The 26,562-nt window shown below is 41.0% G+C and overlaps 3 protein-coding genes across 3 annotated transcripts in view; 1 reads left to right on the top strand and 2 right to left on the bottom strand.

The window, feature by feature from the left end:
• LOC129425983 (uncharacterized) overlaps nucleotides 1-26,562 on the top strand; it is a 39,978-nt gene that overhangs the window by 1,846 nt on the left and 11,570 nt on the right. The gene's annotated exons all lie outside the window — the stretch shown is intronic.
• Nucleotides 73-26,086, bottom strand: LOC141362141 (uncharacterized). Its single transcript, XM_073863968.1, has 9 exons — nucleotides 25,594-26,086; nucleotides 23,413-23,475; nucleotides 20,246-20,290; nucleotides 19,134-19,178; nucleotides 16,504-16,548; nucleotides 16,273-16,317; nucleotides 3,904-3,962; nucleotides 1,928-2,138; nucleotides 73-1,509 (listed from the first exon to the last, which is right to left on the bottom strand). The coding sequence occupies exons 1-9, from the start codon at nucleotides 26,084-26,086 to the stop codon at nucleotides 1,379-1,381; spliced, it is 1,137 nt and encodes a 378-aa protein (XP_073720069.1). The 3' UTR covers nucleotides 73-1,378.
• LOC141362015 (uncharacterized) lies at nucleotides 12,021-14,556 on the bottom strand. The gene is made up of 6 exons (XM_073863580.1): nucleotides 14,239-14,556; nucleotides 14,064-14,125; nucleotides 13,837-13,963; nucleotides 12,702-13,119; nucleotides 12,079-12,512; nucleotides 12,021-12,032 (listed from the first exon to the last, which is right to left on the bottom strand). Exons 1-6 carry the CDS (start codon nucleotides 14,530-14,532, stop codon nucleotides 12,021-12,023), a joined length of 1,347 nt encoding a protein of 448 aa, XP_073719681.1. The 5' UTR covers nucleotides 14,533-14,556.

The raw sequence follows: 26,562 nt of genomic DNA, 5'->3' as shown, positions 1-26,562 counted from the left end.
TAACACGTAAGATACATTTTTAAAAGAAAAAGAGATATAGATATATTAATACTAACATTCAGGCCCTATTTTAACGATCTAAGCGCACTGTCTAAAGCGCAAAGCGCAACGTCTAAATGGGCGTGTCCGAATCCACTTTTGCTAATTTAACGACGGGAAAAATGGTTTGTGCGTCGAGCGCATGGTCGAAAAGGGTAGGTCCTAGTGTAATGGGAGTTTTTTGGGCGTAACGTGCAGTAAACCAATGAGAGTCACAGCTCTCATCCCCATTAAAAGCAAGTTGCGCTGGCGCTATGTCTAATCCCTATTTAGATGACGGACTTTGTAAACTGAAAAAATACGCTGAGGAAGAAGATCCCCAGTTTAAGATTAATGTTAAATAATTATGTTGTTTTTCACTTGTATTGAAATTGTCATTTTTTATTAAAACCTTTAAAACCCGTTTTCTTTTAGTCATGGAAGTAAAAAAGCAGGCTTGTAATGGCTTTAAATGTATGGCTATCCAGTATCATCAAAAAATAATTTACAAGTAAGTAAGAAAAGGTGTGTACTCTAAAAATGCTTTATTTGTAACAAACAGGAGAAAAAGAATTTACAAACGGCTCTCCTCGCGTTTCAGCACTTTGGACAGCGTTTTTTTAGCAAAGAGTTTTTTTAAGCATTACCTAAAAATGTTTCTCATCTCACCATATCCACAGGTACAGAGTCATCATATACAATACATCCGTGAGGTAGCATTAAAAAAAAACATTTAAAAACATTTGTTTAAAGCAAAGCATTTATTTACTTACCAGGCTGCAGGTGAAGCAGCTCTTTGCGCCTTCTAACGTCTCATAATCAGTCCTCATTTATAAATATGTCCAAGAGACTCAATAATAATCTTTTACATTCAATCCTTTAATCTTTCATATTTAAAAGCATTTTTGTGCTGCTGCGCATTCATGTACTTTGTGATAAGCAAATCCGCGTTGTCCTCCCGTTTATAGGCGCATATTACTAATGCGCTCTTTAAATAACATAAAACATATTGCGCCATTGACTTTAGACTTTAGACCAGGTTTTTGTTGGTCAATGGCGTAGTCTAGTTTAGTTGCCTCAAAATAGCAATGCGTCAACAATGCGCCTGAACACACCTCGTTTACAGACCAGAACGCCCATGGGCGCAAAAGGGGACGCAAATGCATTTGCTATTTAAACAACGCGGCGCTAAACGTGAAAATTAGGGTGGAAACTAGCGAAAGACACTTGCGTCGCGCATTGCGCTGCATTGCGCCGGGTGTAAGATAGAGCCCTCAATGTCTACAACTTGCCGTATAGTAAAGCTAACAGAAATTACAGTAACAGATATTTTTAAACTTATTTATTGTTGCAGTCTTCACTATTTTAAACTTTTTTTTCCTTTTGTTGATGTCTTGTATTTTTCAGTGACGTATCGCCCCAGCTTTCCCACTCTGTTCTTCAGTTCTTCCTCATCTAAATTTTTACCCTCCAGCCACTTTTGAAAGCAACCTAGAACAAGATATGGATATACACAAAACCTTTTTATATGTTTTGCACTCACATTTTAAGCATTTGGACACACGTTCATCCAAAGTGACTTGCAGTACATTTAGGGGCGGTTTCCCGGACAGGGATTAGACTAGTCCTAGACTAAAATAAATGTAAGAGCTGTCCGAACTGAAAACAACTTGCACTGACAAATCTTAAAATACATCAGTGCCCCTTGTTTTGCCTCAAAAAGCACACAAGTAATGTTTGTCGTAAGGCATGTTTTTTAAATCAAGGAATATTTCCTAATTAAACTAAGGCCTAGTCCTGGTTTAAGCTAATCCCTGTCCGGGAAACCACCCCTTAAGGTTTAATGAGTATGTGTGTTTCTACAAATCAAAAGTTTAACATAATCATTTAAAGTTCAAACATCACTTACTTTTAAGTGTTCTGTATTTGTGGGGTGTTAAAGGGGGCCTAGGAGTGGATTTGGTGGTGGGGCAACTTTTTCCCTCAAGGCTTCGGTTGGCCAATGTGCTCGACCCCCAAATGCAGACTGCCAACTCCTTGACAAACAGGCTGTCTTTCATGTTTAATTGAATTTTTTTCAATTTTTCCACGCTTATCACCAGACCTTCACCAATTTCAACCTACATAAAGAAACATTTTACAAATTAAACATTTAGCAAAGAAAACAGAAAACGCTTTTATTTTCTTTCTTGATCTTTCAAGTTCACATTTAACAAGTCCAACTTTGTGACTCGTTAATAAACTGGAAAGTTGTCACAATTACAAAAATTCTAATAACTGCCAATGCTCTTTTACCAGAGAGTTTCAGAGTAGTACGATGTGTAGTGACAAAGTGACAAACGTGAAGTCAAGAGAATTGCTGTGACCAAAAGCCAGTTATTGCAATTTATAAAGTTTTAAATATGGATATTTTTCTTACAAAAACGATTATACACAGAAAAGAAAGGTGACTGATTGGGTTCTAATTAAATATAAGTAAATAAATAAATAAAGATAATAATGTATATCATGTATGGCTGAGGGTGAGTAAATCATGGGGTAAGCAATAAGCCCCAATAAGCTTTGGGTTACAATGCATTTTTTAACAGCTAATGGTCCATTAGCCGTTTATGAAATCCACTTCTTCGCGGGCCTTATTGCTTTTATAAAACAATTACTTCATATGCATAGCATAGTTTATACAGGTTCTCTGAATTGCTAAAACACATTTTTTGAAACCATCACTCACTTTCTCAAAACCTTAAACACAAATTCCAATTGTCAAACTAAATTCACAGAACCCCTGACTCTACTAGCAGAATCAAACAATTTCACCTGTACTAGAAATCAAACTAAGCTTTCAAATTATGAACACATGAGTTTATAACATAAAACACTACAGAGCATTCATTAGACACTACTTTAAAAAATGGAAAACAAAACACTGAGGACATCTGCTTACAGAAAAATACATGTTTATTGTATAGAACAACACACTTGAAAAATACAGTAAAAAAATCTATATTACTGTAATCACAAGTTCTGTGAATTAGTGAATACTTTAAGTACTGCTAGTAATAGTAACTGTTCAATATTACTGTAAGCAGCACTTTTATTTGTCTGAGAGTCAGATGAATGAGTATGATGAGGAACAGGACACCAGAGACGATGCAATTGGCCAAATTGGCAATTGGATTGCTGACATCTTTCAAAATAAGTGCTGCTTACAGTAATATTGAAAACTGACTATTGCAGTAATTGCGTTACTTGCAGAAGTTGTGTTTTCAATTTTTTAAGCATAGTTATGGATGCTCTCTTGTGTTTTATATTATAGACTTATATGTGTATGATTTGAAAGCTTAGTTTGTTTTTGAGTACAGGTGAAATGGTTTTGAAGGAATTGTACAATTTACAAAGAGTCAGGGGTTCTGTGAATTTAGTTTGTCCATTTGGATTTGTGTTTAAGGTTTTTGAGAAAATGAGTGATGGTTTAGAAAAAATTGTTTTAGCAATTCAGAAATTTTTTAATATTATGCTCATTTATAAGGTTTAATTCAGGTGTATACTAAAATATTTCAGTTAAATTTTCCAAGCATCTTTGCTTTATCAGAGTGTTTGTCTTGGGAAAAATCTACTTTACTAAAAATGTTCACTACATTTTAAAGAATAGAGTCATACCGTGTATTCCTTTTACATTGCATATTAAAATTGATTTAATACCTAATTACCTAAAAATTGTGTACTTTTACTTTTCTTGAGTAAAAGTACTTTGTACTTAAGTAAAATTAAAAAAAAAAATACTAGATGTGTAATGTATTTAAATATTAAATATGAACCAAAAACTTGAAATAATGAAATGTAGTGGAGTAAATATTATAATAATATGCTTTTCTTATATTTTCTTACCTCTTGGTTTTCTGAAATTTCTCCAGAGGTTTGATAAGCCACAGCTGCAGATTTGAAATCTGTGGGAAGGGGAGTAAAGTGTAAATGGAACATACAAAATAATAAGCTGTTAAAATGTTGTGTGCTGTGAACTCTTCTTGTAGCTCTTAGTCTTATAGTTTTTCCTAATTTGCTACAACACTAAAGGCCATTCTCTGAACCAAATTCCAGATGGCCTTTACTTATTTGTCAAATTAATCATTCTTTGGCCAAAACATTAGAATACTTTGGGTAGTTTCGAAAACTTGTGCATTTCTTTTGGCAAACTCGAAACACAAGTTGGAATGCGTATTTTGCAGCGATTTTTGTGTGAGCATACCAGTGAACACCCCTGACCACTCGGTGAGTTTCACGTCTTTGTAAACGAAAGTTTAATGCATTTTAGGAAGGATTGTTCCAGTGCACCATTAAACCCATTGTAAAGGTGGGAGGTGAAACACAGACACCAGAAAATTCTCGGGGCAGCCGCATATGTCGACATTTCAGTCAAAACCGTTCTATTTCATCATAAATAATCTGAAAACAGGGCTTTAAGTGTAAAATACCGAACTTGTCCTTTAAAACACTTTACAGTAATGCTTAATTCTGTTTTGTGCACACACAGTTCTGTTATTTACGGGAAAACGTCTCGGTTACGGATGTAACCCTCGTTCCCTGAAGGAGGGAACGGAGACGTCACGTCGTGACCGACGAATTGGGAACTCGCTTAGAGAGACCAATCTGCTTCGAATACTACTAAAACGCCAATGAACTTGGCATTGAGATATTTGCATAATGCTGGCGCCCCCCCGCCAGGTGCGTATATAAGGAGCACGTGCAAATAGGGAAATCAGCTTCTGTTCGCTGAGAAAGCCGGAAAGGTGACCGGCCTTAACAGCAGGTGGCAGCACCTGTGGGGACGGGACGTGACGTCTCCGTTCCCTCCTTCAGGGAACGAGGGTTACATCCGCAACCGAGACGTTCCCTTTCAGTCGGTCACTACGACGTCACGTCGTGACCGACGAATTGGGAATCCCTATCAAAACGCCACTAGGGGCTGACCTCTTCCAGTGTCTGCAAAAAAGCCCTCCAAATCCCCTTAAGGGAATGGAGAAATAGAATAAGGCAGAAAGGCTGGGCACTAGATGTTCCTTTAACCCCACAGTAGTGCCAGTATACTGTCCTTGCAATGAGTTGCTTCTTCAAAGCTTGACAATTAGTTAACAGTATAAAGTTCTCCAGAAAAAAACACAAGGCATAACTTTTCTTGAGTTCCACGAAGAAACTTTACTTTTCTTATTGTACTGTAAAACTGTATCAAAAGACAAAATACAAACAGAAATGTGATCAAAACAATACAGATACATAATGAATACAACTTATAGCAACAAAAATGCTGAGTCATGCTGAGTAAAATGCTGAGTCATTACTAATAGCCATGCTAACAATTAGCCTAACCATCAATTAAGCCTTTTGACATAAGAAATCTCCAATAAACCCAAATATTAGCCAAGTACAATTACTCTTAACCTTTTTTTTTAGTGATAAATACAGTACTTATGGACAAATAATATCCAAGGCAACAATGTAAAAGGAAGAAATTGCAGCAAGAGAAAACAACACCAGCACTCTGCTCTGAGGCACACTCAACTAACTGAAAGTGAAACTTAAGCCAGAGGTACTGCTGCAGGTTAACCAAAAGAGGGCAGGGTTGCAAACACAATAATGTTAAATAAATCAAACTACTTCAGAGAGGTCAGAACAGCCAGCGACTGGGAAGCGCCTTACCAGAGCGGGATAGGAACGCTGCGGAAGCCACCGCCCCTCTTAAGGGCTGATGGTGGACTAAATAAACAGTAATAAGGACAGCCGTGGCTGTGTAAGCAAAGCAGTGCTCTGCTAAGGGAAACGTGGGCTGGTAGGATTAACCCCACGGACTAATACTCACAAAGGAACCCGATGGGACACAATGTGGGGCCCTGGCCAAACACGTAGGTTCGTAAGAATACAGCTAGTGAAAGGCTGACAGCCAAAGCTCCGCAACAAAGGCTGCCAAGGCAGTGGAGGAAGAGCAATTCAAACCATTACACATTTTTGCTCTGATGGCCTTCCACACTCAAAAACCCAATTTGGAGCCTCAGTCGGAGGCTGCAAGCCGACTTGCGAGTCTGCTCTCCGTGCCCTCCCTGGAGAGGAAAGGACACGAGAGGATACAGGCTCAATACAAACACTGTAAAATCTAATGAACGTATTAGGTGTCGCCCAACCAGCAGCTCTACAGATGTCTGTTAGCGAGGAACCACGAGCGAGAGCCCAAGATGAGGCAACACTCCGTGTAGAGTGCGCTCTCAAATTAAAGGGGCAAGGAATACCCTGAAGATTATATGCCAGGGCGATAGTATCAACTACCCAATGAGACATCATCTGCTTAGTGACAGCTTTCCCTTTCTGCTGGCCACCATAACAAACAAAGAGCTGGTCTGAGGTCCTGAGGCTTTGCGTGCGGTCCACGTAGAATCGCAGTGCGCGTACGGGGCACAACAAAGCCATGGTTGGGTCTGCGTCCTCCAAGGGCAGCGCTTGCAAACTCACCACCTGATCTCTGAAGGGAGTGGTGGGAACTTTAGGCACGTAGCCTGGTCTGGGTCTCAATGTTACACTCGAGACAGCAGGACCAAACTGAAGGCACGAATCGTCAACAGAGAATGCATGTAAATCCCCAATTCTTTTCACTGAGGCCAATGCTAGCAGGGTCAGAGCTTTCATTGATAAAAGCTTCAGACTCGCAGACTGCAAAGGCTCGAATGGCGGTCCTTGGAGTGCTTTCAGCACCATGGACAAGTCCCAGGGAGGAATAGAAGGAGGGCGCGAGGGGTTTAGCCTACGAGCGCCTCTCAGGAATCTAATAACCAAATCATGCTGGCCAACTGATCTGCCGTTTCAACGGGACCGCATTCTTCCCTTGGAATGAACCGAGGCAAGTCAGAATTGACTGGACGCGCTCTTCTGTCAAACGCGCCGATAAATCGATCGAGTCCAGTTCCATACCGAGAAAAGAGATCCTCTGCGTGGCGCAGAGTTTGCTCTTTTCCCAGTTGACCCGAAGACCCAAACGGGCGAGATGCCGAAGCGTTAGATCTCTGTGCTCGCACAGCGTCCGCCGAGAATGCGCTACTATAAGCCAATCGTCGAGGTAAGCCAAAATGCGAACACCGCTCTCTCTGAGGGGCTTTAACGCCGCCTCCACTACTTTTGTGAAGACACGGGGAGAGAGAGACAGCCCGAACGGTTGTACTGATATGCCCGACCTTCGAACGCAAACCGGAGAAACGGTCTGTGACGAGGGAGAATGGACACATGAAAGTACGCGTCTTTCAGGTCTATTGCTGTAAACCAATCTTGGGGGTGTATTGAACTGAATATTTGCTTCGGTGTAATCATCCTGAAAGACCTCTTCTGAAGAGATTTGTTCAGGACACGCAAATCCAAAATTGGTCGTAACCCGCCGCTTTTCTTGGGTTCTATGAAATACGGGCTGGAAAAACCCGATCTCATCTCAGTAAGAGGGACCGGCTCAATCGCGTCCTTCGCCAATAGGACTTCGACCTCTGCACACAGTACATGTGCATCGGACGCTTTCACCGTGGTGAAACGTACGCCCGAGAATTTGGGTGTGTGCCGGTTGAATTGAATTTCGTAACCGAGGCGGATCGTGCGTAAAACCCAACGAGACGGACTGGGAAGCTATAGACAAGCCCCCAGGGACCGCACAAGAGGAATTAACGGCACTACCGGTGTACCCGCGGTGGGGCAGCGAAGCGAGACAGGTGGGACTGCCGGTGCGTCTGCTGTGACAGCATAAGCATCTACAGTATGTGTGTGTGTGACACTGACCTGAGCCCGCTGAGGGAGACGGTCGTCTGGTCTCCTCAGCGGAGGACGCAGACTCCGAAGGGTTTGCTGGTGGTCCGGTCTCCGTAGTGGAGAGCTCGAACTCCTCAGAATACCCGCTGCCGATAGAGGAGAGGCTCACATCTCTCTCGATCCTCTGGAGACCTGGAGAAGGAAGAGGAATGCACTCTTTTTGTGGTTTTGTGGGTGCCGGCTGAGAAGCCGGCGGAACAGAAACAAAACGAAACCAAAGATTTTCCACCCGGCCCTCTACCGGTGGAAGGAGCGGTGCCATCGCCGTCTCCCGCTGAGTGATCTCATCCGAATCCAGGTCGCCCGTCTCAGGGCCGCTTCGATTTCCGTTTGCCACGGGAAGCGGGTGGGGCGGGCTGCCGACGGCTGTTCCCCCTCCGTGGCCTGGAAGATGTTCTAGTGGGGGGGGCGGAGGCAGCCGCCGGAGGGCGCCCTCGGCGAGGAGCAGACGGGGGCAGCCGGCACTGGAGGGCGAGATGCAGGTCGCTTGCGCCAGGGCATGATCTGAGCGATCGCCTCCGTCTGCTTCTGGGCGGCGGAGAACTGCTGGGCAAAGGACTCCCCCGACTCACCGAAGAGGCCAGCCTGGGACACTGGAGCGTCCAAGAACTTGTTCTTCTCCGCATCCGACATGTCCGCCAGACATAGCCATAAGTGGCGTTTCTGGACCACCATCGTGGACATAGCACGACCAATCGCCTGCGCTGTAACCTTGGTAGCGCGGAGAGCCAGATCCGTAGCGGCCCGGAGCTCCGATAAAACAGGCGAGTCGTGTCCTCCCTCGTGCAGATCCCTCAAGGCCTTAGCTTGATGAACCTGCAGCAACGCCATTGCGTGCAGGGCTGAAGCCGCCTCTCCACATGCCTGGTGGGCAGCACCAGTTAAACCGGAGGACTGTCTACAAGCACGGGAGGGGAGGGTTGGGCGGTCCTTCCAGGAGGGAGCGGTGGCCGGACACAACTGCATCGCGACCGCACGCTCCACGGGGGGGGATCCCCGAATAACCCTTAGCGGCTCCATCGGTGAGGGAGGTGAGGGGGGGAGGGCTGAAACGGCTGTAATCTGGTAGAAAACGGTGACTTCCAGGTTCTAGTCAGCTCCTCGTGCACCTCGGGGAAGAATGGCACGGGCGGAGAGGGTTGTGAAACCCGGGCAGCTCCAAAGAACCAATCATCCAGGCGTGACGGTTCGGGCTGAGGGGGGTGAACCCACTCTAACCCTACGGTCTCCGCTGCTCGCGTGAGCACAGCCACCATCTCTTGATCGAACTCCGGCGTCACGACCCGACCGGAGGGAGGAACACGACGCTGAAGTCTCCATCGGCACATCAACCAGCTGTGGGTGAGGAGGCTGAGAGCCGGAGGACGAATCCCCCGACCGGCTCAGCACAGTGATGCGGAGATCATCCTTCGAGAGCCTCACGGCCGCTCCGTGGTGGCATTCGGAACTCGTCGGACGCGGGTTGCGTTTTTCCCGATGGAAAGACAACCGTCTCCGCAAATCCACAAGGGACATGTTCTCGCAGTGAGAACACTTACCCCCAGCAAACGCTGCCTCCGCGTGCTCGATGCCCAAGCACGAAAGACAACACTCGTGACCGTCCTTCGGACCCATATACTTTCCGCACCCAAGATCGCACGGACGAAAAGCCATCCTGAAAAGGACGCTGATCTCCGGATATACGAGAGAGTGGCTGCCTTTAACAAGGCACAAAGCTCTCCGTATCACTCTTTTAGGGAAATTCACTCAGATGCTCAGTTGATGATGCGCACAGGGAAAGGCAACGCACACACTAAACTCAAAACAAAAAAGATGCAGAGCCGTGGAATACTGCGAAGCGTCCGCTGTGATACTGCTAGTCCAACCAACTTCAGCAATCGATCCCAACAGAGTAAAGTAGCTTCTCAGTAGCAGATACTGCCGGCTTTCAAAGCGATAAAAAGCTGATTTCCCTATTTGCACGTGCTTCTTATATACGCACCTGGCAGGGCGGCGCCAGCATTATGCAAATATCTCAATGCCAAGTTCATTGGCGTTTTAGTAGTATTCAAAGCAGATTGGTCTCTCTAAGCGAGTTCCCAATTCGTCGGTCACAACGTGACGTCGTAGTGACCGACGTAAAGGGAACATAATATAGATGAGTATGTATAAGATGTGGTAGATGAGGACATGTAAGATGTGGTAGATGAGGACATGTAAGATGTGGTAGATGAGGACATGTAAGATGTGGTAGATGAGGACATGTAAGATGTGGTAGATGAGGACATGTAAGATGTGGTAGATGAGGACATGTAAGATGTGGTAGATGAGGACATGTAAGATGTGGTAGATGAGGACATGTAAGATGTGGTAGATGAGGACATGTAAGATGTGGTAGATGAGGACATGTAAGATGTGGTAGATGAGGACATGTAAGATGTGGTAGAGGAGGACATGTAAGATGTGGTAGATGAGTGTGTAAGATGTGGTAGATGAGTGTGTAACAGACCTGCAAACTTGTCGCTTTTCGGCGACAATCGCCGTTTTCTTGGTCAATTGGGTCATTCACGTAAATCGCGTAGAACCGGAGAGTTTTTTTTTTGAGGTGGTGGTGGGGGGGGGTCGGGAGGCTGCCCTTTATCTGAATGCCATGCGGGCTAGAATTGCCAAACATTATTGGATAATTCTTATAATTGACACTTCTCTGGGCCAATCGGAATCTTGGCATTTGCTTTTCTCTGGGCCAATCGGAATCTTAGCACTTCCTTCAGAATCTTGAAGACAGCGCGCGAGCGCGGTCCTTTGGATGAGAGACACACCTGGCTACCACGCGAGTCTGATGGACACTTTTAACGTGAAGGAACCATCTTATTCAAGGTAAGACCAAAAACAACAACTATTTGTTTGCTTGATTTAAATTAGCGTTAGCTACCGCTTATATTGTATTTTTAGGAGCGAGTCTACGCCGAGTAATGCACAAACGTAGACCTTGCATAAAGTTTGCCTATGCTTCGAGCAAAATGACTAATGTTAGCTCTTAGCAGGACGATTGTTAGCTATGCTTATCGTTACCCGGGTGCTCTGCCCTGAGTTCCGAGATATACGGCTACTAAGTTACTCGAATTCTGAGCTAACGTTACCCTGAGTAACTTCATTACGGTGGCTGTGGTGCGCGCTTGCGCAGGCCAGGCAGTCACCATTCGTGATGTGGGTAAATGTTTACACAATAGCTGATGCGAGAGTAATGTTAAAGGAAAACCACCGTTTTTCAATATTTTACTATGTTCTTACCTCAACTTAAACTAATTAATACATACCTATCTTTTTTTAAATGCATGCACTTAATCTTTGTACATCGCGTTGTGAATGTGATTTAGCCTAGCCCCATTCATTCCTGGTGGCTGTATACCTGGTAAACAGTCATTTTTAACAACAGGGCTGTTTAGACAAAACAATCTGGCGAGTGTGTTGTCGTAGGCTACTACACCAACAGCAAATATCTGTATAATAAAGGGCTACATTTTGCATCAAAGTCTGTCAATGAAATCTTTACATTGTGTTGTAAGTTGAATCTACATTATGAACACTAGCACTTTGAGATTGTTTATTCAATGTAAGGAGCCCTACATATAAAATTCATTATTATTATTATTATTATAATTATTGAACAGAAATGTATGTTGATATTCACTGCATATCAGCCATAAAGTATGGAGACACGTTGTTTTATCATATTAGTCCTATGTATGATAGTTTGCAAGGTTACATTTTAATGATTTTAATTTACTTTCAGGCAATGGTTCTGGGCACTTTGGTGGAGCACTCACTGCCATTCACAATGGCCCGTCATCGTCATCCTTGCACAGATGCCGGCTGAGGACAAAGTGGCTCTGTCGCACCAACATCGGCAAAATATATATATATTTTTTTTATTTCTGTCTGTCTCTTGTTATTTTTTATTTCAGTGTCATGCTTCACAACCCTTCCAGGCGTTCCGTGAGTTGTAAATAAAAACATTTGTAAAATATTAAATGTGTCATTCTCCGTAAGCTTCAAGGATGTTTTAACATTGATTTTTGATTAAAGTATGGTGATTTTTGTTAAGTCACGTCCAGAATCATATTAAAATCACACTAAAAATAGAGCTGGGGTAACCGCCCCAAAAGAACAACCCCCCCCCCCCGCGCGTGACACTGTCACCTTTTTTTCTCTGAGGAGTTTGCAGGTCTGGTGTAAGATGTGGTAGAGGAGGACATGTAAGATGTGGTAGAGGAGGACATGTAAGATGTGGTAGAGGAGGACATGTAAGATGTGGTAGATGAGGACATGTAAGATGTGGTAGATGAGGACATGTAAGATGTGGTAGAGGAGGACATGTAAGATGTGGTAGAGGAGGACATGTAAGATGTGGTTGATGAGGACATGTAAGATGTGGACATGTAAGATGTGGTAGATGAGGACATGTAAGATGTGGTAGATGAGGACATGTAAGATGTGGTTGAGTAAGATGTGGTAGATGAGGACATTTAAGATGTGGTAGAGGAGGACATGTAAGATGTGGTAGAGGAGGACATGTAAGATGTGGTTGATGAGGACATGTAAGATGTGGACATGTAAGATGTGGTAGATGAGGACATGTAAGATGTGGTAGATGAGGACATGTAAGATGTGGTAGATGAGGACATGTAAGATGTGGTTGAGGAGGACATGTAAGATGTGGTAGAGGAGGACATGTAAGCTGTGGTAGATGAGGACATGTAAAATGTGGTAGATGAGTGTGTAAGATGTGGTAGATGAGGACATGTAAGATGTGGTAGAGGAGGACATGTAAGATGTGGTAGATGAGTGTGTAAGATGTGGTAGATGAGTGTGTAAGATGTGGTAGATGAGGACATGTAAGATGTGGTAGAGGAGGACATGTAAGATGTGGTAGAGGAGGACATGTAAGATGTGGTAGAGGAGGACATGTAAGATGTGGTAGATGAGGACATGTAAGATGTGGTAGATGAGGACATGTAAGATGTGGTAGAGGAGGACATGTAAGATGTGGTAGAGGAGGACATGTAAGATGTGGTAGAGGAGGACATGTAAGATGTGGTAGAGGAGGACATGTAAGATGTGGTAGATGAGGACATGTAAGATGTGGTAGATGAGGACATGTAAGATGTGGTAGATGAGGACATGTAAGATGTGGTAGATGAGGACATGTAAGATGTGGTAGAGGAGGACATGTAAGATGTGGTTGATGAGGACATGTAAGATGTGGACATGTAAGATGTGGTAGATGAGGACATGTAAGATGTGGTAGATGAGGACATGTAAGATGTGGTTGAGTAAGATGTGGTAGATGAGGACATTTAAGATGTGGTAGAGGAGGACATGTAAGATGTGGTAGAGGAGGACATGTAAGATGTGGTTGATGAGGACATGTAAGATGTGGACATGTAAGATGTGGTAGATGAGGACATGTAAGATGTGGTAGATGAGGACATGTAAGATGTGGTAGATGAGGACATGTAAGATGTGGTTGAGGAGGACATGTAAGATGTGGTAGAGGAGGACATGTAAGCTGTGGTAGATGAGGACATGTAAAATGTGGTAGATGAGTGTGTAAGATGTGGTAGATGAGGACATGTAAGATGTGGTAGAGGAGGACATGTAAGATGTGGTAGATGAGTGTGTAAGATGTGGTAGATGAGTGTGTAAGATGTGGTAGATGAGGACATGTAAGATGTGGTAGAGGAGGACATGTAAGATGTGGTAGAGGAGGACATGTAAGATGTGGTAGAGGAGGACATGTAAGATGTGGTAGATGAGGACATGTAAGATGTGGTAGATGAGGACATGTAAGATGTGGTAGAGGAGGACATGTAAGATGTGGTAGAGGAGGACATGTAAGATGTGGTAGAGGAGGACATGTAAGATGTGGTAGAGGAGGACATGTAAGATGTGGTAGATGAGGACATGTAAGATGTGGTAGATGAGGACATGTAAGATGTGGTAGATGAGGACATGTAAGATGTGGTAGATGAGGACATGTAAGATGTGGTAGATGAGGACATGTAAAGTTAAATCGGGACTTGCTGAAATAGCCCCAAGCAAATAGGAGGTCACGGCCTCGTTGTGAGGCGACGTTAGTCTGTGGAAACAAAATGTGCGGGTTTAAGCTCGGATCTATCAACGTATCTATTTCCTTATACAAGAATAAAAACATTATTTAAGTCATAACGTTACGTTACCCTTGCTCTGGTTCATAGCGCCTGCAGTTTGTCTCAGAATTATGAAGACGCCGTACAGCCTCCTGAAAATTACAATTAAAAAAAAACCTAAGTTATCAAACAAACACTGGGTCTGCTAACGTTACTTTTAGCTTTGGCTACTTAAAAATATGCTTATACATAAAGTTATTCTTACCGCAATCTTGGGATTGTGCACCCGTCTTTTCTTCTTGCAGTTATTTTCTTCCACAGTAACGTTACAGTTTTTCAACTCCAAAGCAGCCAACCTATCCTCTATGGACAGCAACCTGGAGTTTACTGCGGCAAACTGCTCATTCACATTGGAAGTAAGCAGAGTAATCTGACGAGACAGTCCACTCAAAGCATTCAGCAGTTTCTTCTCATCGGTCAGCGGACTGGATGAAACGGGTTGGTCGCGTCCATGCAGCGGAGTGGAAGGAGAGCTGAAGGCTAGACGCCGTCCTGCCATTGTAGATCTCACGAAAGCGCAAAGTAGCAATAACACAGGAAATGTAGAAAAATGTTTGAGAACAAACACCAAACATCTGTTATATGCTCGTCTTGTACCGCTGTATGAGTCATAGGCGGTGACCTCGCACGTGATTGGACGAAGGCGACAATCTCGTCTGGCTCCTCCAATCACATGCGAGGTTATTGTTATAAGGAAGAACTCGCGAGACGTGCGCGCATGCGTATATGATATAAACAAGCGCGGCGCGGGGTGTCTGAAGCTCTGTTGTGATATCAACACGGTGTGCTGTCAGTTGAAAGATGGAAGTCCCAAGACTGAAGAAACGACCTCGCCGCTTCTGTGAACATTGCAACACTGAACTGTGTCACACACAGTATTTTGACCACAGAAAGCGCTTTTTCAAAAATGGAGTTTGGGAGAAAAAATCCAAACGGGCTACGCCAGATAACGTACAGATCCTGCTGCTGTCCAGTCATGAACCCGCTGTGAGTGATGACCCGTCAATGTGTAAAGACCCGGACGATAACTTTACTGGAGTTAGAGAGATTGGTGAAAGTGAAATGCACTCCGCGGACCAAGAAAAGGAAGTGATTGAAGAAATTGAAGAAATGCACCCAGCGAATATCAGTTCAGACAACGGTGAGCATAATTACATATTTTTATATATTAGCTCTGCTTGGTTTACATATATGTTAACATATTTTAAACGGTACTAAAACATATCAACAAGTAAAATAAGTTTTGAATATACTATATCAAAAAGTAGCCCTCCAGCATGTTTTATCCATTGTGGTAGCACTTGCTAACAAAAAGGTTGGAGACCCCTCGTTAATTGTGGCTGATTTTCACCTTTGTTGTTATTGTAATAGTAATTTATAATTAAATAGGAATATCGCGTTTTAATGCATAACGGTATCTTGTTGTTTTTCAGACGAAACAGCAGATGACCAAAGCATTCATCTTTTTCTGGACTCCAGCGATTCAGAGTCAATGCAAGATGATGAAGACATCTCCTGTTGTGTGGTAAGCATGAAATTACGTTTGGATATACTAGTATAAAGTTCAATACATGCTGATCCAGAGCTGAAACGGGAAAACCTAACATGTTTCACCCACATGATTGTTCTCGACTCTCAAATTTCTGTTAGTTAACTAATGAAAGCAACTAAAGTATAAACACACTTTATAAAGTATAAAAAATTCCTAAAATAAAGTTTAAGTGGATGAAGTTCCCACAAAGTACTTATCTGGTTCATTTGACTACAGCTAGCTGTTTGAGATGCACATGATCTTTTCCAACTACAGTTTTAAAATCTTTTCATACTCAAATGGCCATATTGATGAGTAATGACCATATTAATTATGTTCTTTTTAAATCTAAAATGACCATATAAACGATCGGCTTTTCAATCTCAAATGGCCATATTCATGATGGGCTTTTCAATCTCTAATGGCCATATTATTGATGGGCTGATGTGGTAGTTGAGGACATGTAAGATGTGGTTGAGGAGGACATGTAAGATGTGGTAGAGGAGGACATGTAAGCTGTGTTAGATGAGGACATGTAAGATGTGGTAGATGAGTGTGTAAGATGTGGTACTGTAGATGAGGACATGTAAGATGAAAAGAAAGATTAAAGAAAAAGACTTATAAAATATTATCATAAAATATAATAAAAATATAAATATAATTGCTTTTATAATCCATTCAATGACCAAATAACTAAACCCGTCTTACCAGGTGTTTGGGGGGTTTTGATGGTGTCCAAACAGGTGCTGCTCCCTAAAGCATGGAATGAAATAACAAATGTATCATGACACCTCAAACAAAACACAAAACAATTTAGGTAGCCCCTGGATATGTGCTGAGTTGCTTTTCAATTTAGCACTGTTATGAAGCCTTTTTGTTTTCTTTTATACTCTAGATACAAAATCCATTCACTGATCACACAATTAAATCCAGTCTTACCAGGCATGTCTGGGGTTTTGATGGTGTCCAAAGACGTGCTGCTCCCTAAGGGATGGAAGGAAGTAACAAATGTATCATGATACCTCAAACACAACATACTGCAGAAAGTGCATGAATAAAAAGCATTTATATTTAACTAAGGAAAGTTATAAAGTTGGGTAGCCCATGGGTATGTGCCGATTGTTTGGCCCAATATGACACTGTTATTACAAAAAAAAAATGGTAATTTACTTACCTTCATGTAATCAAAAATGTTGAAGTCTTTCTTTCTTCAGTCAAGAAGAAATTAAGATTTTTAAGAAAAACATTCCAAAATTTTTCTCAATTTAATAGACTTTATTGGACCTGAACGGCATCTCAAACAAGGCATCAGTGTGCTATTTATCAAAATTATTGTAGATTTCAGTAAGATAAAAAATATGTACTTTTAAACCACAACTTATGGTCTTGCACTATCCCTGTGACTCGCCAGTGTGACCTTATGTAATACATAAGCACGCCGAAAGGTCACGCAAGACGTATGCAAAACTACCACCCCACTGTTTACAAGTGTGGAATAAGAGGACCATTCGAATATTGTTTTACGTGGAATGATACAAATTAAAGATGCAATAGAGGATGTTTGCTTTATACATTTTTGCAGTATTACTTGAAACTGTCTTTACTAACTGATAATAAAAGACTATTTATTAGGTGCACTGAAAGTAATAATATTAATATACGTCATCTGTATACAAGGTAGTGCCTTAAAAACATCAGCCAATGCGGTCATCGCATCAATGATTGGCCCTCTGGCTTGTCAATCACTGCCATTACGATCCTTGTAAGAGACGTGCACGCTCAAGTAACTTTACACAGGCAATGCATGCGCATATTGCATGAAACTCTGTCTTTACTTACGGTTTGTTTTCATTGTCGCTCCTGCTTTCCTCTTCGAATTTGCACCATGGAAGAGAATAAAAGAAGGAGAACGCAGAAGAAAGACTTTTTTTAAGTCGCTAACAAGAGGACAACATTGTCAGAAGAACATAATGTAACCAGAGTTGTTATTGGAGAAACATTTCAACGCTGAAGAGCAATGAAGGAACAGAGAGGTGTAAGACGTAACGTCTTATGTGTTTATTATCATATCATTTCACATAATGAATCCACTGACGTGACACAGCATATGCCGGTGGTAAACAAACACTCGTGTTCCACTAGTGCACGAGTTTTGGAAGGCGTTCCCTAGAAATGAGCTGTGAAGGAGGGGGCTGTTTTTACGCATGCGCTCAACTCAGTAACAGTTTTTGGATTCTCACTCGGCGGAAACATCCTCTTTTGCGCCTTTAATGCCTTTGGGCCAGTTTTTGGTTGAAAATTATCCGCAATGTGCGTGCTTACGCATTACGTCAGATCACACTAGAGCAGTGTTTCCCAATCCTGATCCTTCAATACCCCCTTCCAGAAAGTTATAGCTGTCTTTATAACACACCTGATTTTACTCAACAGCTTGTTAGGGAGACATGTTATCCATTCTGGAAGGGGACTGATTAGTTAATTCAGGCGTTTTAAATGAGGAGACATCTAAAACTTTCTGGAAGGGGGTACTAGAGCAGTGTTTCCCAACCCTGGTCCTCGGGCACCCCCTCCCAGAAAGATTTAGATGTCTCCTTATTTAACACACCGGATTTAACTCATCAGCTTGTTAGGGAGATATGTGTACCATTTTGGAAGGAGGCTGATGAGTCGATTCAGGTGTTTTGAATGGGGAGGCGTCTGGGGCTTTCTGGGAGGGGGTGCCCGAGGACCAGGATTGGGAAACACTGTACTAGATGACCAGGATTGGGAAACACTGCACTAGAGCATTACACAGCTGGTGCAACACACGAAGTTGTGGTTTAAAAGTGCTTATTTTTTATTTTTCTAGCCGAAAATGAAAATTGCTTTGCTAGATATGACCCTTCTGCCTCATTTGGGATCATTTGGAGCCCTTTGAAGCTGCACCGAAACTGCAATTTTATACTGCATTGCAACTGAACTGTTGAAGTCCAATAATGTCTATTAAATCCTGCAATGTTTTCCTCAAGTACCTATTTTTTCTCCACTGAACAAAGAAACACAAACATTGTGGATGACATGGAGGTGAGTAAATTGTCAGGACTTTTTTGAGAAAAGTGTAGTAATCCTTTAAGATTTTTCGCTGTCTTTTGTATCTTTAAAGTTCCCGTTTTTCCTGATCCCATTTTTCAAACTACTTAGTGTGTAATGTTGCTGTAAGAGCATAATACCTGTAAAATGATAAAGCTCAAAGTTCAGGCTCAGCTAAGATGCTCGTCGAATCACAACACCAAACAAACTACACAATCACAACTCTATACGTATTTCTGAAGGAGGGACTTCAGAGAACAAGGAAGACATCAGCCCGTTTTCAGGACAGTGAAAACAGCGCTATACAAATAAGTAAATTGTGTGAAAAATACCGCCTTTCTTACACGTGAAACATGAACCCACTGTAAACACAATTAAAGCTTCACAGGAAGAACAGGACCTTTAAAGAAAAAGACTTATAAAATATTATCATAAAATATAATAAAAATATAATTGCTTTTATAATCCATTCAATGACCAAATAACTAAAACCGTCTTACCAGGTGTTTGGGGGGTTTTGATGGTGTCCAAACAGGTGCTGCTCCCTAAGGCATGAGATGAAATAACAAATGTATCATGATACCTCAAAAACAACACAATTCAGGAAAGTGCATAAATACATATGAATAAAATTTATACTTAAACAAGTATAGGGCCAATCCCATTTCTCTGTCTTACCCCTTCCCCTTCCCCTACCACTTCGTCTTACCCCTAGCCCTTGTCCCTCAAAACCAAGTGTTAAGCGCTAGGGGTGAAAACATACCCCTATGAAATGAGACACCGCTTAATATTTACGGTTACGTCATCAGTGAATCAGCCGCCGAGTTTCTTCTGGCGTCCCTGTGTGATACGGGACGGTATACGTAAAGCACGTACCGATGTCTCCAAAGCAAGTAGTGTTATGCACTGATATCAAACGAAATTCGCTGCTAACGTTAATGGAATTTAGTTAAAACTGTAGACAAGCACGCAGTCCATTCATGGCTAGTTAGAGAAATACCGGAATGTTGTGCAAATCAGCAAATACGGGAATGTTGTGCAAATCAGCAACGTAACGTTAGCGTAGCAAACTAGCGAAATTTTAAAACATTTAAATTAAGAACATAATTCAAATATATATGAACAGGACTGTGTAGAGCACAAAACAAGACGTTAGTAATTTTTAAATTAATTATTAAGCCGAAAATACTTACATTTATGGGACTCTCTGGACGCTCTAGCCGCCATTTTTGCCGGTTGCGCAGTGTATTCTGGGTACCCCTTGGTTTCAAGTAAGCTCGCGGAAATTCTTGGTTTTAAGGGGTATCTACCACTTGCCCTTAGCCCTACCCCTTGATCAAAACGAGAATTGGGATAGCCCTTACTCTCACGTGAATGTGCAAAACTAAGGGGTAGGGGTAAGGGAAAGGGGTAAGACAGAGAAATGGGATTGGCCCATAGTTATAGAGTAAGGTAGCCCCTTGGTATGTGCCGAGGTTTTTCTCAATTAGGCACTGCTATTAAGCCTGTTCACTGTCTTTTATGTATCTTTAAAGTTAACAATATAATAAAACTATTAATATCATTGATTTTATAATCCATTTACTGACCACACAATTACATTTAGTCTTACCAGATGTTTGGGGGGTTTTGATGGTGTCCAAGGAGGTGCTGCTCCCTAAGGCATGGAATGAAATAGATTTAGTGATGCTAAAGGAGATGCTGAATGTTTGCTGCTTTTAAATGAAAAAAAAAAAGGTTTATTCATAACACAAAAAAGTAATGATCATTAAAGGAACAGTTTGTAAGAAATGTATATTAATTAATCATAAAATGGCCCTGATATGTCACTAGACATTAGTGCTGTGTTCAAAATATCGATACGACGATACATCGCATCGTCATGGACGCCTGACCATCCGCGCATCGATACAGCACCTTCCGTATCGATTCTGATGCACTTTTGATAGTAAAGTGACGAATCGCTGTTGATCCGTGATCCATATGAAAAGGACGCATGTGTCCCGCGGAGTACATAGAGTTAAAGGTAGCGGGTTATACTTTCACTTTGTGTGTCTGTCTCGCTGGCGCACGTGTCTTCATAGTGAGCCGCGTACTCGCGCTCTCTCTCTCGCGTGCGCACGTATTTAAAATCAATGAGTTCAGTATGAAAGCGCAGATATCTTAGCCTATAGGCCTACTACTGCAAAGGGCTTTATTAGCCACGCTCTTATAACACAGTACTTACGCATTTGAGAAGAAACACGACAAAGATTTGCATGTGAAAAATGTATGTCTACAGAAGATATACAGAGCTACTTCAAACTATAGCTGTCACATTAATAATCTGATTTCTATTAAATAGTATTAAGGCTGACTGCATGTTTATACATATATTCATAGATATAGAATAATGAGAGACAAATATAATGCCTAAGGCACTATCTTTGTAAAACTGCTTAAAAAAAACATAAGTTAAGTACTAACTCTGAGATTTTAAGTATTTCTATGAGTTACTCCAAAAGCTAATAAATGAATGGGAAAAACACAACTGTTACAACACTGCTTATTCAATGTACAATAAACAGATAATTATAATAATAATGTTACTAAAAAAAGTAATTCAAAATAGTCTTGTATCGTGATGCGCATTGTATCGGGATATGTATCGTATCGGGAACTTGTTGGCAGTGTTGCCAACTTGGCGACTTTTCAGACCCCTTTAACTACTTATTTTCCAAAAAGCGACTAGCGACAAATCTAGCGACTTTTCTGGCTTTGTTGGAGACTTTTTGACTTGAAAGCACATATCATTCACTCTTCTCAACGAGCAGCTACCGCTGCTTCCGTGGGCTCCACCCCCATCCCAAAGCATTCAGAGGTGATCTAGTCCTCGCGCAGCAAAGCAGAGTCTCTCCCAGCTGCAGTCAGGGCAGGAGATGTCCATCTCTCAGCATAGACGGCATAATCGTGTATGCAGGAACCCGGAGTTGCCCGATCCCGCGATGGCTTACATTTATGGCGGGATGTAAATAAATGGTCTTTCAATAAAATAAATCACTGTACAAAAATAAATGTATTTGAATGAGCTGAGCAGCAGCACATTCAGAACAGAGAGTTGACACGTTAATTAGCTATATACGTTACCTGCAATTTAAACAACGTTTCCCATCATTTATCAGTTTATCTTCAAATGTTTTAAAACTGGACTATTTGGTCATATAAACATGAACATATTTCGTTTCATGAGAAAATGAATGAGAAAACATTTTTATTTATTCGTGTGTATTAAAATAACATTTGTGACCGGTCATAGAGAAAGAGAAACTTGAAAAAGCCAATTTAGAAAGAATGCAAATATGACGTGATGATGTCACTATTATGCTAATGACGCAGACGTAATCTAGCGATATTTAGCGACTTTCCAAGCAAGCTTTAGCTACTTTCCATTGAAAATAGTTGGCAACACTGCTTGTTGGCGATACACAGCCCTACTAGACATTAAGAAATCATTTTCATTTAAAAATACTTATATCACTCACAACAGTGGTCTGGTCAGGATATTGTCATTTAAAAAGTGGAGTTGCAGCCCTCAACTGATGTTTATGTTGTCCTTTTGTGTATTGGCCACCAGTTGTGTGATTGCAGTACCAGTTTTAGCCACAGGTTTTGTGATTGCAATATCAGTTTTGGCCACAATCCTAAATACTGTTCCTTTAATCTTTTATCCTATCCACCCACAAATTTCCCCACAGCCCCATTTCTAGGTGGTGACCCTTTTTTTTCTAAAATCGTGACCCAAAAAATCAATACGAAACGGATATATATTATAAGGTTTATAAGTAATTTACAAGAAAACATGTGCCTTTAGAGGGTTTTGCATCTGAACTACTCAAATGTTTCATGATACCTCAAACACAAAACAATTTAGGAAGTATATGAATAAATATGAATTTAAAAAAGCATCTAAACCCTGTTGAAAGCAGAAAATGCAAGAAAGACAGTATTCTGACTATTCACCTATTCCATATGGTAATCAAAAGGACAGGACCTTTCTTTGTGTTATGATAATAATGTATTATTAAATCATAAACTAGAATAAAGTCTTAACAGATTTAATTGGCAAAGTTGTTTTCTGGTTGTGAAGGCATTACGTTCTGGAACATAAAATGTATCATTGCATGCCAAAGAGTATTGATAAAAAGGGATGTATACATTTTTCTTTATTTACATTCAGGTAGATTTCTAAATGTAGCACATGCCTTTCTTATAAATACAATCAATCAAAACATTCACAGAAATTATCATGCAATTAAATATTTATAATGGTTTCTGACAGTAATGTCTGGGTTTTAAATGCAGATGCAAAACCCGCTAAACAGCAGCTCCGTCAAAGATTAGATAATGATGTTAACCGAATGCTCTCTTTGCGTGTTACATGTTCATCACTTTCACTAAATCCACTTAAAGGGATGGGTCACCGTAAAATGAAAATTGTCATCATTTACTCACTCTCATGTTGTTACAACCCTGTATTAATTTCTTTGTTCTGATGAACACAAAGTAATATACTTTGAGAAATGTTTGTAATCAAACCATTCATAGACTCCATTTGCTTCCATGGTATTCTTTATTCCTACCGTGGAGGTGGATGGGGTCCACATATGGTTTTGTTACAAACATTTCTGGAAAATTATTACTGCATTAAAGTTTAAAGCGAGAAAATAAAGAAATGGTCTTCTGAAGTTTCAAACTACTGTTATTGGCATTCTTGTAGTTACAGTGCAAACTAAATCTTACCAGTTGTCATTGGAGCAGGTTGGATGAAGACTGGAGATTTCGGAGAGCCTGAAGTGTTGTTTTCTGAAACGTGTATATATATGAGACAGTTATTGGCATTAATTGCATTAAAAGGAAAACACCAGTTTTTCAATATTTTACTATGGTCTTACCTCAACTTACACAAATTAATACATACCTATCATTATTCAATGCGTACACTTCCAATCTTTGTACAGTGCCTTGCGAATGTGTTAGGATTTAGCCAAGCCCCATTCATTCCTTAAGATCCAAACCAATGTTTTAATTTGTGCCACCATACTTACTCGTTTAACTACTTCTGTAACAGTCTTTAAATAGGGAAAACATGGAATTGTTTGGTGGTTTCTAAATTCATTCATGTTTGGATCCTAAGGAATGAATGGGGCTAGTCTAAATGCTAACACATTCACAAGGCGCTATACAAAGACTAAAAGAGCACGCATTTAAAAAAAGGTAGGGATGTATTAATTTGTCCAAGTTGAGGTAAGAACATAGTAAAATATTGAAAAATGGTGTTTTCCTTTAAACTTCCGCTGCTATTACAGCTAGCCTACAGTTACTACAAATAATAATATTGCTATTTACCAGAACGAATTTTGGAAACCAAGCACGACTGAAGTTCAATGTTTAATTTCCTCAGTTCCTTCACCTCAGCAACAGTATCTTGATATTTACCGGAGAGTGATTTGTATTGATTTGATTTGATTTGATTTGACTTTATTGTCTGTTCAGATTTACTGGACAGAAATTCATCTTTGACACTGGCTTCGACAAACATTCCATAATAACATTACATACCACAATAATAAAAACACATTATAAATCACACAATACATGATCTAATTAAATTAATACAACATTCACAATAATGGCCCTAGTTAAAAGTTAAAAGTTTGGTTTAAAACAGTCACTGCCAATGGAATAAATTATCTTTTAAAAATGTTCTTTTTGGCATATGGTGCGCGTAGCCTACGCCCGGAAGGGAGGACCTCAAAGCAGTAGTGCAAGGGATGAGTCTGGTCTGAGTAAATCGCTAACGCCCTTTTCTCCAGAAAGTTTGCGAATAATTCTTGCAATGTACTCTGTTTATGGCCGATAATCGTATTTGCTTCATTAATTACTCGTGTTAATTTATTCTTGTGTTTCATTGTTAAATTTCCATACCATGAGACGATGTTGTAAGTTAAAATGCTTTCAATCATTGATCTATATACAGTAATTAAAATGTTCCTTTCAATGTCGAGGTTTCGCAACTTTCTAAGTAGACTTAAACGTTGTCTAGTTTTCTTATGTACATAGTCCACATTATCCTGGAACGAGAGTTTGTCATCGATGATTGTGCCTAAATATTTAAAATTTTGGACTTGCTCTATCTTTACACCTTTTATGGTAACTTACAACATATTTCCTTTGTCTTTCCAATGTTCAACCGTAGATGACTGTTGTCAAACCATTGTACAAGACTTTCAATATACTCAAAATAGGTGGGACAGTTCCGGTCTGTTTGGCAAGAAATTAAAACCAGATCATCTGCATATTTAATCAGAGCGAGATCATCCCTGTTACACTGGAGCTCATTTGTATAAACAGAGAAGAGCAAAGGGGATAATACACATCCCTGTGGTAACCCAGAATGTAAGACTATACAGTCAGATGAGACTCCATTAACACAAACTCTTTGGGGCCTATTGCTTAAAAAATTCTCAATCCATAAAATTAACCAGCTATGTACACCTAAATCTTGTAACCTTCCTTTTAAAATTTGTGGCTGTACAGTATTAAATGCTGATGTAAAATCCATAAAAAACATTCTGACACAAGCATCAGTTTTATATAAATGATGCTGAGCTTTATGAAGTAAGGTCAGGGAGGCATCAGTGGTACTCCGATTAGGCTTATAAGCAAATTGTAATGGGTCGACAGAACCATTAATTTGTGCTAAGAGTTCCTTGCTCAATATGCGCTCCATGCACTTGCACAGGACTGATGTGAGGGCAATTGGCCGAAAGTCCTTAGGATCTTTTGCATAGGTGGTTTTGGGTACTGGAATAATGGTAGTATTTTTCCATGCTACCGGCACAAAGCCATCATCTAAAAAGATCTGAAACAGCCTAGTACATACATACCCAAGTTGTACTGCACACTCTTTTAGAACAATACCCCTAATGCCATCTGGACCAGTAGCCTTATTTGGCTTGATTCTACGGAGCACTTTGATAACCTCCCCTACCTCTCCCAAAAGGAACACCGGATCATCCGATGAGTTACGTAGTGCAATGTTATAACTGTCAGCAATGCCCTCGGCTGCAAGTGCAAAATTTGGCCCAGGTACATAAACTAAAATAACAGTTATTTGTCCAAACTCTCGGGGCAGATAGAAGGGCCAGAAAAACACCGATAAAAGTTCGTAATGGGTTGAGCAATAAGTTCCACGTACCGTGATGTTTGTTGCCCAGCTGTTGTTGACAAACATACACAATCCTCCTCCAATGGTTTTTGATGATTTCTGGCTATCACGGTCCAGTCGGATTAGAGTATATCCCTCAAGATTTACATCATCACTCTCCTCCGTTAGCCAAGTTTCAGTGATGCAAAGCAGATTTATATTTTTATAGTCTCGATTATATTTAATTAATGCCTCAAGTTCAGTCATTTTGTTCTTAAGTGATCGAGCATTCGTTAGAGTTATTGTGGGCAGGGGAAACCGGCTGCCGCGTCGTTTCAGTCTATTTCTAATTCCCCCTCTGGTACCTCTCCTTCGCCTTTTCCTTCTCTTGCAGATTGTTTGTGGAGCATATATGATTTCATGAGGAATATTACAAGGAGGTTTCGGCGGGACTCTCGCATTATAGCGAAGACTCAATAAATCCTCCCGGCTGTAGATAATCAGCTCGCTGTTTCTCAGACTTCCCAACTCCGTGTCGGCTTCGGGTGCAAACGCACTATCGGCAGCATATTTCAAGCTCCAGATCCAAATCCATATCGATTAAACATTTTGGAGCTATGTATTTTAAATTTATGAGTAAAACAACATCAAAAACAGAGTTTAAAACTACAAACATACAGACACGAACACGCCAGCGTCTGGGTCAGCACTTGCGCATGCGCCCCACGTCTTTTTGATATTTC

The sequence above is a fragment of the Misgurnus anguillicaudatus genome, chromosome 25 (genome assembly GCF_027580225.2).
Source record: "Misgurnus anguillicaudatus chromosome 25, ASM2758022v2, whole genome shotgun sequence".
NCBI classification, from domain to species: domain Eukaryota; kingdom Metazoa; phylum Chordata; class Actinopteri; order Cypriniformes; family Cobitidae; genus Misgurnus; species Misgurnus anguillicaudatus.
This window is presented reverse-complemented; position numbering and strand designations above follow the sequence as displayed.